General features: G+C 34.5%; 3 protein-coding genes across 5 annotated transcripts in view; all 3 read right to left on the bottom strand.

The window, feature by feature from the left end:
* Positions 1-2,722: 2,722 nt before the first annotated feature.
* The window catches only part of LOC118741450 (ankyrin repeat domain-containing protein 39-like), a 24,509-nt gene continuing 15,442 nt past the window's right edge, over positions 2,723-11,789 (bottom strand). Inside the window, exons 1-3 of one of the 3 annotated variants that reach the window (XM_036473423.1) lie at positions 11,370-11,398; positions 6,850-7,056; positions 2,723-3,280 (exon numbers count right to left, since the gene is read on the bottom strand). In XM_036473423.1, the coding sequence (XP_036329316.1) occupies positions 3,045-3,280; positions 6,850-7,003 (390 nt within the window). In that variant the 5' untranslated portion in view covers positions 7,004-7,056; positions 11,370-11,398 and the 3' untranslated portion in view covers positions 2,723-3,044. Of the gene's footprint in view, positions 3,281-6,849; positions 7,057-7,131; positions 7,217-11,369; positions 11,399-11,789 lie in introns of those variants that run through there. The other 2 variants (XM_036473426.1, XM_036473425.1) reach the window with 2 other exon arrangements.
* LOC118742168 lies at positions 8,096-11,682 on the bottom strand (the record flags this gene model as incomplete). The annotated part of the gene is made up of 4 exons (XM_036474127.1): positions 8,096-8,128; positions 9,179-9,468; positions 11,370-11,398; positions 11,664-11,682. Coding segments are annotated over 3 exons (246 nt in total), but the record flags the coding sequence as incomplete, so codon positions are not given.
* Positions 8,162-9,172, bottom strand: LOC118741449. Its single transcript, XM_036473422.1, has one exon. The coding sequence runs from the start codon at positions 8,860-8,862 to the stop codon at positions 8,383-8,385; it is 480 nt and encodes a 159-aa protein (XP_036329315.1). The 5' UTR covers positions 8,863-9,172; the 3' UTR covers positions 8,162-8,382.

Raw genomic sequence — 11,789 nt, forward strand, 5'->3', positions numbered from 1 at the left:
TAAAAATAAAACTTTTTGTAAAAACAAAGTCGAAATATTACAAACTGACCACTTTACCTTGTTGCCCAATAAGTCTTCTAATTGCTGTAAAAAAAACAGAAGATTCGAATGAATGGTTGCTGAAATATTGCAAAAAGTGTAAAAGCTTGCATAAAACTAAACATAAAAACTAACGCTGATGGAAATGTCGGATTACGCAAATTTGTCATTTCCATCAATTATAGTTTAGAAATAAAAGTCGGATGTTTTGCATTGTAGGATTCCTCAATTTCAATATACCCGCTTTTGTAAGGTCTTTCTATTCATTTAGTTTCGAAACTATTCTAATTGTACTTCTTCAAACTTCGACTTGCTCATTCTCATTCAAAATTCTTGTTGCAGCGGCTTTAACTTAAGACATTTTACTATACATAGTTCTAAAACCAATGCACCGGAATGAGGATATCAATATGTTTTATATTACAGGGTTTGAAGACAAATTGACTGAGAGAGGGGATACAGGATTCCATTTGATTTTCAGTTTTGCTTCAAATGATGCCTGGTGCGGTGATAACGGCGATTTGAAAATGGCTCATTCGTTGTGCTCTATGCAGTTATAAAACACAATTTATATGTATAAGTCGCCACTGGGATCATTAGACCCACTAGTACTTTCTTGATTAATACTTTGAATTTTTGGATATACTGATTGATATCGATTCAATGGTCATTAAGGGCGTGCTCGAAATACTGAAATAACGGGCGAAATTTCTATTGGGTCGGCCGTAGAACGTAGGATTCTCCTATCCGATTATCGCAATGGTTCGTCTGTTTCCAAAACCTGAAGCTGAAAATAAAATGAAATAAATGAAAGAATGAAATGAACGTCCCGCACACCGATAACACGGACGAAGACGAATTTATACAAGGTTTTGTTGATGGCGAATTTAGATTCTCGCCGAGGCACGTCTTAATGTCAAAATGATGTGTTTGTTGTAAAATGAATTCGCCTTGTTTACAACAAACACATCATTTTGACATTCAGTAGTACCGCGGCGAAAATTTAATTCGCCATCAAGACCACCTTGTATAAATTCGCCTCGACACAGACGATTGCGATAATCTGATAAGAAAATCTTATGTATGCGGCCAGCCTTAGGTTCATTACTTTTCGATTCGTTTACTAAATAACACAGTCCGACTTGAAAATTGCACATTAGATAAGACTACATATATTAAGTATATGGCTTTGCTTCTTTTCTCTTCTAGTAGATAATTATCAGGAAGAAAAAGAATGAGAAAATTGAGAGAATTACGTTCACAGAGATAGAAATAAAGAAATAGTAATTCGAGCAAAGCCAACGTCATGTGAAAGAGCAAAAGATATACATAGGCAGGCTCGAAATCTTAGCACCTAAAACGTATTCAGCAAAAGCACGTTTAATAATGACGAGAATAGTTTCAAAATTTTAAATTGGTGGGAAAACTCAATAAAAGTTTGATCAATTCATATAGTAGGTATACAAAAAGAACAAAGATGAAGACACATCGATGATGTCTCTTGCAACAACGACACAATACAAAATGCAAAAAATTATTTTTCGAATTTTGAATTGTCTCGTTATTACATAGGACCGGCCATCCACATATCTTCGTCATTTTTGGGGAGTTTAGTTGTCTGTTACACTAAACATATTCTTCTTATGAAATCTCCAAAAACGTAAATTTTGAATCAAATCTCTATATATATTATTAAACGTATGATACATGTATATGTATTTGCTGAAAACTTAAAATAAAGGTACAAAGTGTTTGCTATGCAAATCAAATATTTTGGAGGATTTTGAGGCTTTGTTCGAAAAAACAACGGAATCGTTCTAACCTGAATGATTTTTTAGTTGCATTCATAGAGAATCTGACGTCGGAAATCTTGCGTAGAAAACAATTTAGTATACACATACACGTATCATACATATTCATAAATTAGAAGCAGCTCCTTGCACTCGCATACAGAGTACTAGAATCGATTTCAAGTGTTCCTTAGGTAAACCTTTTGATGATATAGATGATATTAGAGTTACCCTAATACAAGATTGCATTTGAAAGAAAAGTGTTAACAGTAGAAGAAAAAAAAACAAATTTGTTATACTGAATGTAGTCCTCCTAAATGGATGGCAAAGTTTGTTGTACGTATGTACATATATGAAAAATTAAACTTTTAAGAGGAAGAATAATATATATTTATTATTATCAAATTTTATATATCGATATCAAATTTTATATATCGATATCAAATTTTATTAGTTTTTGAAATGCATCTATGTATGTATGTATGTATTTTTAAAATGATCTCACATCATTCAGTAGTATAAAATTTTATGATATTGAACTACAAAATACAACGTTTTGAATACAACTCAGAGTACGCATGGTTATTGTATTCAATATACATATACATAAAGGTAATATATAGATACATATACTGTGTAGTAAAGGCAAAATAAGCTCAAAAAGTGCAACAAACATAAATTCAACCTCAACAAATCAATAAGAATGTTTGTAGCTTGTAGCTAAAAATAGATATACATATGTATTCTAGAATATACTAATTGAAATTAGAATTACAAAATAAAATATAAATAATCATGACATACATATACATGTATGTAGGTATGTAGTTTAAATTGGCATTTTGTAATGCCGAAAGTTCCATTAAGCAGACGTGTCAATAAAACATGAAAATAATTTGAAACATCCAATTGTCCGAATATTTATTCCAATGATAGTTGCGCAAAAATATATAAGGCAAGGTACGCACTGTGTAGAAAAGTGCTGAAGAATGTGTAGACTGCAAATATGTATGTATGTATTTATATTTGAAAATAAGTAGATGTGCACGCAATTGAATCCATGAATGTGATGTACGTACGCTTACTTAGTGTTTTGGTGTAAAAATGCAGCTTTTAGATATTTTGTGATAGCATTTCTATTTTTGCTACTTCATGGTATATGTAGTATATGCAACTTGATTTTTAAATTTTAGCGGTTTCGTTTGCGTTTTGACTTTAAGGCTTAAGTAATATTTTGAAATCATCATTGGCGTTCTCCATTATATACTCGTATGCAATTTTGTCTTTCTTATCCTTAATTTCCTTCAATTTTGGATCCATTTCGAGCAGAAATTTGCAAACTTCCAAGTGACCACGTATAGCGGCCCGATGAAGTGCTGTCTGACCATATTCATCTTGCAATTGGAGTTTGGCCTTGGCGCCCACCAATAATTTGACTACATTTAAATTACCTGCACGAAAAATAGGAAGAAATGTTTGCTATTAGTATATAAATTAGTAAATAATATTAAATAATTTATTTTTGCACACTGGGTGACCCAAAACGTTTCACTTTGTTTTGAAATTATAGTAAGCGATTTTGAAATTTTATATAATAAGCCATTTTTAATCAAGTATCAAGGTTTATACACGAGTCTTTAACTTAGAAGACTCAAACATAAAATCGACGTTTTTTTCATTTTGGTTCTTAGTTCACTTATGAATGCCTAGTGAGGAAATTAGCGTCACAAAATTTCCGACAAAGGTATAAAGTCTGAACGTACTTTAATAATAACGTGTGCGGAATGAAATGCGAACTGATGCAGTAAAAAGAACCAGCTATACTTTCGGATGCAACAAATACTGTTTTTCCGCTCACATAGATATTGTCGAAATTTACAAGAAAAACTTTTATAGAAAATACTCATGTCCATAACGATTGATATGTTTAAGTTCTCAGGCATAAAGCGCAGGGTTTTTTGAAAACTTATTGTGCCAAATTGAGTTATTGTTTTTTTAGCCATTTAGGCGATAAATAGTTCAGAGTTATATTTAGGCAGTGCTGCCAACTATTTTCGAGTAAAAAAATCCAGGCTTAGATTAAAATAATTTAAAGAAATTCATTTGAAACACTACTTGAAATTAAAATTAATAATAAAAATAAGAAATAAAAAATAAGAATAAAGTTAATATAACTATATGTATATATGTAAGTGTATACCGCTGCGTAGCTTTGCGTTGACCAAGTTTAGCTGACTGAATAAAGTTCAAGGTCTGCATTAGACCTATGTAGTCAAAGTAAATGAACTGCAATTTGCGGCAGATCTGAAAACAATTTGTTGCTACCTGCATCCGTATTAGATGGCATTTGGTGGCAGATATTTGCGGACCTGTGACCTTGTCACGGTTACTCAAAAGTCACGGGTAATTGCTGTGACAACTTCCAAAGAATCACCGGGACAGACTGTTACAAAGGAACAGTCGCAATAATGCTTTTAGTAGGATTGCGTCTTCTACAATGACAGTAACAGTCACAGCCGCTGTACGAACTGTGACTGTGATAAAGCAGCAGTCGCAATCAGGGTTACCACTGAAAAACTTTCTTTCCTACCAAGAGCTGGTCAAAAATCTACCAAAATGGCTTCTTTCCTACCATTTAAGAAAACGGAGTTTGACGGCAGAAAATATTTTATACTCAAAATAAGATATCTAGGTAAACAAAAGGATCAGAATAATAGCTAGTATATAGATATTAAAGAACATATTATGCATAGCACAGACTCACGTACCGACATGTAATTCGGCCCGCTGAACCCGGTTAAAAACTTTGAGATCCTCCAATTTACTGGAAACAATAAGTTGTTTTCCTTTTAATTTTTGTTTATGAAAAAAAATATCATATTCTGTAAACACGTACATTTGTTATTTTAATAACCTTGTCATTGTTGAATCTATTATCGATTCGCCACTGCAATTCAAAGAAAAATATTTGATTTATAAACCTGCCGTTACGTCCATCAATTCAATCACTTGATATCCCTTTAGATACCCAGTGGATACAAATTTTTATAGCGTATACGGAGTTCAGAGAATCGCCGAAGGTAATTGGTGAAATTCTGCCTATACCAGTAAGCAACGCGGTTTTTAAGATATTTGGCAAACAGTTGGACCCATCCAAGGAACAGAATGAGGGTAAAACTGATATTGTCCCAATTTGGCAAGCCTACTCACAGTGCTGACAAAGTGACACACTACAACAAACCAGAGATGTTTTATGAGCAATGAAACCTACCAAAATTTTAAGCGTCCTACCATCCTACAAACGAGAAAAAACCTACCAATTTTGGTAGGAAAACCCCAAAATGGCAACCCTGGTCGCAATTACATATCGAGGAACTGCGACCAGTTATTTAAGACTTAAGCTGCATACAGAGCTCTCAAGAAAACGGTCAAGAAAAAATTGCCATTATTTCGTGTGTGTGTCCAAGGAATTTTGACGTTTTTGAAACTTCATAGCCTGTTGCCTCACTCTTTCCTCAAGAAATAATGGAACGGGCATATATTTCTGTTGCAAACCTGGGTTGCCTTGTGCTCTTTTTTCACAAAAAACTTTAGAAAACCGTAGTAGAAAGCGTAGTAAATTTCTTAAGAACTGCGTTCTGCCTTAAGGAAATTTGACTCAAGAAAATTTCTTAGCCATTTCTTGTACGTCATTTTATATGGAGTTTTTGCTTTTCTTGAGAGCTGCATACAGGCCTTAAAGCTGATGCCAGATAAAACGCTTGCTTCGCTTTGCGTGACAGATTCGCTTTGACAGATAAAATGAATTGTATGAAAATGCACAAAGCATGCCACATAGATCGTTGCAGCTGCAACGCGTCCGAATTCGAGTTTTCATGCAGAAACATAAAATTTAATTACATTGATGATATTTTTAAAGCTAAATATATGAAATCCATATTTGACGAGTAAAAGAGCAGCAAAAAATTGTTTTCTTGGCGTTCATTGTGGCATACCTATGCGTCTGGCGCTTTGCTGGCGAAGTTATAAATGTCACGCAAAGTCACAGAGTTTTATCTGGCATCAGCTTAAAATCTGATTAATCTTGTTTGATATTACACATTTCACACCATTAAAAATGAATGTGGATGACCAAAACAAACAAGGAAAGTCAGTGATGCCAAATAAATAAATAATGCCGTTAGTTCACTCGGTAAAATATTCCTGTTTGCAACTTTTGTGTCACGGTTTTTGTCACAGTCACGGATGAAAATCATTTTGACTGCAAAGTCACAGTCACAAATAACGTTGTAGGTGCTGGCCCAATGCAGGCTTGCTTTGCTTGCTTCGCTGCGAGAAGTGTCAAAAATTATGTGGAATATACTAAAACGTATTAAGGCTGGCCAAATGGCAGCTTTTCTTCACTTGCTTTATTATTTTTATGTTTTAATTTCTCAAAAAGCTGGATTCCCCGCTTTCCGCAATTTCTTATTTCCTGTTGCTAAATGGACTTCGAAAAGCCAAAAATATTTCCCTAATCCGTTGTACAAAACTGAAATGAATGTGGTGCAAACAAATTTTGGGAAAGCGCTCATAGCCGCTTTTAATTTTCCTTTTCCACGTTTAAAAATCTTGGGTAAAGTGGTTTGCACATATTTCACTATATCCTCAAATGTTTTTTTTTTTTTTGCTACTTTGTACTTTATAATCATTATACGCTGTGATTTTGCAAATTTCAGGCAATTTATGAATCTTGTTACGGTCTCATTTCGCAGCATGTTAAACATGCTTTTTCGCACTCGTGGGTTTTCCTTCTACTGTTTTCCTATTCTAAAAACCCGACATTTCCTTTGTTCCTTTGGCTCCTGTGTTTACCACAATTTTTTAAGTCTGCTTAGAAATTGCCCACATTTCATTCCGCATACGTTAGACAAATTTTAAGAAAATCCAATGCTAATATAACCAAAATTTTGAATGTCCTTGTGCTAAATGGCATTGATTTTCACTTTTCGGACACCCTCTTCATGTAAACAAAAGTTACCCATCATAGCAGCGCGATGTAGTGCCGTAGCACCTGCTTTTGTAACAGCATCCACATCGACCTTGCCATCTTCGATTAGCATTTTGCATATTTCTAAATTGCCATTGCGCGCTGCGTAATGAAGCGCTGTGTAGTCGAAGTCATCGCGGTCCATTGATTTGCCGCGACTAATGAAATTACGTACGCGCTCCGGCTCGTTGTAGATAGCTGCATTGAAAAAAAAAAAGAGAAAATAATAAATGTACGTATGTAACTATTTTAAATGTGTAAATATATATATACTCTACTGGCATAAGCGCGGCTGGTTATCTGGTTATATTGTTATATTTGATTCAGTTTGCAACAATAAAGCCCAGTTTTTCAGTTCATGACTGTGGTCTAAACTTAGTTTATTAATTTTAAACGCAGTTTACGTGATCTAAGTTTAAACCAGCACTGAGAAACTGGCCCTAAGATACACTGGAGAATAGTAATCTTTTAATAGGTAACCTAATAAGCAGCGAGACAATATTGAATTTAAGCCTGTAAAGGTATTATATCCCATTTTTATGAAGAAAATTCAGCCCGCAAAACACTACTGTCATCTGAATTAATTGCCCGTTTCTAAACGGCTGGTCGACAGATTGCACGGAAACTTGGATTTATTAATAAAGAAAGTATCTACTACCAATCTACAAACAACAAAATCGTAAACCTGGCCTTTACCCGGGGCATTCAAGTTCCAATAAGTTTTTTGGGAGACTGCGCGATTGACGAACAATTTTTGAACACATAATTTGTTGAACGATCTTTGATAGTAACGGAAGAGCTCGTTTAGTATCTAAATTATCTTCCGAAAGCTTTCCAGAGTCCGAGCTTTTGCCCATCATATGTGACCTCAAAAACAATAAAAAGGCAAAATGGCGTTCAGCACGCTTGCTATGCCACTACTTTGAAGTAATTTAATGAAAATAATAGGAAATACTAAAAAATAAGGTTTTCTATGTGCACAATATGCAGTAACTCTAGAATTTCGATTTTTTACCAAACCTTCTTATGTCTTCTTATGCATCGTGTAGATCCATTTTAGCTAAATGTTAATAATTTATTTTGCTTTCAAAGTTCTTTTAATTTTTGTCAATTATTTCCAATGTATAGGTTGTACGTACATATGTGTGAGTATATGCAACTGTTTATAAGTTTAACTTTATGCGTTTATTGCTTTAGCTTTTAGCTCAATGATTGAGAAATTCAACACTATTTTTTTGGGGTTTTGGAAAACAGTTGTTTGTTTTAATTCCTAACAAAGAAAAATAATATTCTTACAATTTTCTTAAGCTTTTAGTTTTATGCATACATATGTATTTGGTAATAATATTTGCTCAATTTTCTACATATTTTTTGATTACTTTTTTTTCTCAACAAAGCTTTTTCATAACTACATGTGAATATAAGTATACCGCAACGATTATATTTTTTTTTTTAACAATAAAATTTGCAATTTCCAAAAGTATTTAACTTTAGAAGTTCTGCTTTTGTCTTTCAAAGTGATATTTAAATCTCGCGTTGCATAGTCCAACTGATCTCCGCCTCGCCGCAACTACAAACGACTTTATAACCCAACTGCGCTAACGTGTTCACCATATCCATCGGTGTAATTGTTACCATTACACCATTTACGGCACCCTTCAAGCCATTCCCGAAACGCTTCGATAGCGCTTGGATTTCCGTATCGTTGAGCCCAAAAACAGCGCATGAGCGATCGTGCAAGGAACCTTTCACTGTTACATATGTATAGTTCTCCTCGTTTTGAACGATCGGCACTGGTATGGTTACCAAATTCGCCACCGAGGTCGGCACTGAGTTCGTTGAAGTCGCCGTTGGTGCGGCCACCGAGGATGTGGCTGTTGTGGTTACATAGTTCACACTGGCTGCCGCGGCACCTATACTGGTGTTGGGGTTACTGGGGGCAGGTTGTGCCTCCGCTGGGGTGGGCATTGCGGTCGGTTGCGGAGGCGGAGGCTGAGAGTCCATTATTTAAAAATTTTTTGTTTGTTTATTGGCTAAATAGATTATAGTTTGGTTGGTAGAAAATGGGGTCTAAAATTAAAATTACGAACCGAACGAAAGAATATAAAAAATGTGCAAAAGTAAGGTTTTCTTTTTGGTTTTTTTCGTAAAGGATTTTTTTTTTCTTTCACTTCTCAGTCAAACACGCGTTCTTTTCAAATGTGGCACAGACGCTATTAGGTATTTAGATAGTTATCTTTTTATTGCACTAATTTGTTTTTTTTTTTACTTTTTCGCGAAACTTCGAAGTCGTGTGTTTTCTAGTTTTTTTACGGTTTACTTGCTTCTTGAATTATTCTCCCTGGAGATCAGGCGCCAGATATCTGATTTCGATTTGTATGCGTGTTGTATTTGATTACTTTAACCGCTTTCTTATTCGGGCGAATCGACCTTATGGTAGTTGCCTAGCCCTGCTGCTTTACGTCCTATATTCGAAAGATTCTCACGTACAACGGATTCTGCTTCGAGAGGCTCTGGTTCATGGAATTCTTTTCGCATCGTCCACATATACTCGTTGTAGTCCTGTTTAACGGCTGTTGATGAAGAGGCGACTACACGAAAGCCTAAAATCTAAATATATGGGCGCTTTATTTAAAAATTTCTGAAATGTTTATATATCGATGGTTCTCTACAATAACGACACAACTCAAAATTCAAAAAAAAATAAAAATGTTACTACTGTTAAGTGTATCCTATTTCTAATCCTTGTCTAATACATTTCCAACCCTTACTAAACGAACCAGTAAGGATTGCTAAAATAAGTACTAAAGGTTAGACGTGGATTCGAGCAGGATTAAAGCCATGAGCCACTTAACAGTAGTAAGGGTTTTTATTTTTTGAAGTTTGAATTGTGTCGTTATTGCACAGGACCATCGATATATCGATGGCTGAGTGGAAGATCGACCTATATCGGCAGCCAGTTCGAAAACGCTCTATCTCAAAAAACTTTTTAAGAACGCCCTATTTCAGAATTCGTTTCAAAAACGCTCTATCTCAGCTGCCGATTCAAAAACGCCCTATATCAGCATATTTTCAATACATTTTGAAGTGAGATAGGGCGTTTTTGAACCGAATTTTGAGATAGGGTGTTTTTCAATTAAATTCTGAAATAGGGCGTTCTTGAAAAGTTTTCTTTATATTTGAAATGTTTTCAGTAATATTATTTACGTATCATATTCGACCTACTGTTAAAACAACTCATTGAAATCTTCACAGGCACTTTCTATGAATGCCGAAAAAGAAGCAGACTTTCAATGAATGCCCAAATAATTAAAACGTGTTATTCTACTTAATTTACATATAAAATGGTTTAATTTGTACCCAACGTTGTGGAATAAGCAAGTTTGTCCACTAATTGTCACGCAAATCTGCATTTTAATGAAGAAAGAACTAGAATTACCAAAGGAGAAAAGTGAAAGTTTGTATGGATGTGTGTATGTATGTACGCACATAGTATATCAAGAAATCATCATCATTGAAAAGGCTCTGAATGACAACTTAAATTTCATATGGAGAAAGAACTTGAAATTTACATAAGCAGATCTACCAAGAAGATTGTTTAGGTTTTTAATTTGCTATAAAACATATTTGATATGAACCTTAAATAAATGCCAAAAGGAAAGGAGAAATGAATTCAAAGTGGAAGCCCGCTTGACTCTCATGATGGCCGTTTGGAAGGGCTTTTAGCTCCTGAAATTATCTGGCTGGATAGAGACAAAAATATCTCTCGATATTTACAGTAATATCGATAATGAGCTAGGCGAGTCTGGCCAACGACTGTCATTTATGTATGTAAATAACTGAGGACCCTTTTTTGTTTGAGGGAACATGCAAACTACATTCGTTTAAGATACTGTTTGCATCACTCGAAAGGTGTTTTTTTCGTTCTCGTACAATTTTGTTGTTTAACATTTCTACAGGATTTACTCCGGAGAAGAGGGAAGCGACCAATTGCTAATAAAAAGGACTTAATAAGGGTTTAAATCAGGCATATTTTGTGAATTATGTTGTCATGCTGTCAGCTAGCTTCATAGACATTTAAATGAGGCTGTCATCAGCGTAGCAGCGAACACCTACTTTTTGATTGTATATGTTCATATGTATCTCAAAATCTAAACGGGTTTCTTGGTCTGATTCATACTAAACAGCATGATAAAAATATAGTAAGGTATAACCGCTGAGAGTCACTTTTAAAATTCTTGACGTTTCCAAACAATTTAATTTTTAAATTTACTCACAAACTCACACACACATTTTCATTTTCAATCTCAAGCAACAACAATTTCGAACAATTTCAATTTTTCATTTTCACTTTTATATGATTTTAAAATGTTGGCAAACTTCAAAAAAAAATCATGGCCGACAAATTGAGAGAACGGTTCTACCTTGCTATGTTTTTATCATGCTAAACAGTACGTATAGAAACGATTTTTTTTTTTAAGAAATATGTATGTAAGTACTTATTTATTTACCTCAAGCGCAGATAAGATTCTACATGGATGTACCACACGATTGAGAGAATACAAAGGTTGCGCCGATCTCGGACCGCTATTCCTCTCTTAACGAATTTGACAGAATCGTGGTTTGCATGACGTCACACTTGTGCAACTTGTTTACGTTTTCCTTGCAACATTTTTTCTTCTTCTTCCATTCTTGCTCACGTTTTGGCATTTCTCTCTCGCAATTGCACCAATGTGACGTCACACAAAAGTTATTCTCAAAATCTTCTCTGATCGGCGCAATCTTGTATTCTATCATTCTTGGATGTACCAGATATACTATTGTCAGAGAACATTTAACAACGAGAAGGCAGAGAACATTTAACAACGAGAAGGTGCAAACGATTCAGTGGAAATCGTTGTGGTATGGAAATCTAGAACGTTTCTAGTATG

The sequence above is a fragment of the Rhagoletis pomonella genome, unplaced genomic scaffold, assembly GCF_013731165.1.
Source record: "Rhagoletis pomonella isolate Grant_MI unplaced genomic scaffold, Rhpom_1.0 Rhpom_scaffold_00006, whole genome shotgun sequence".
NCBI classification, from domain to species: Eukaryota; Metazoa; Arthropoda; class Insecta; order Diptera; family Tephritidae; genus Rhagoletis; species Rhagoletis pomonella.

Bases quoted from the DNA above. Each gene is read 5' to 3' on its own strand.
- LOC118741449 (XM_036473422.1), bottom strand. From the start codon at position 8,862: ATGGACTCTCAGCCTCCGCCTCCGCAACCGACCGCAATGCCCACCCCA.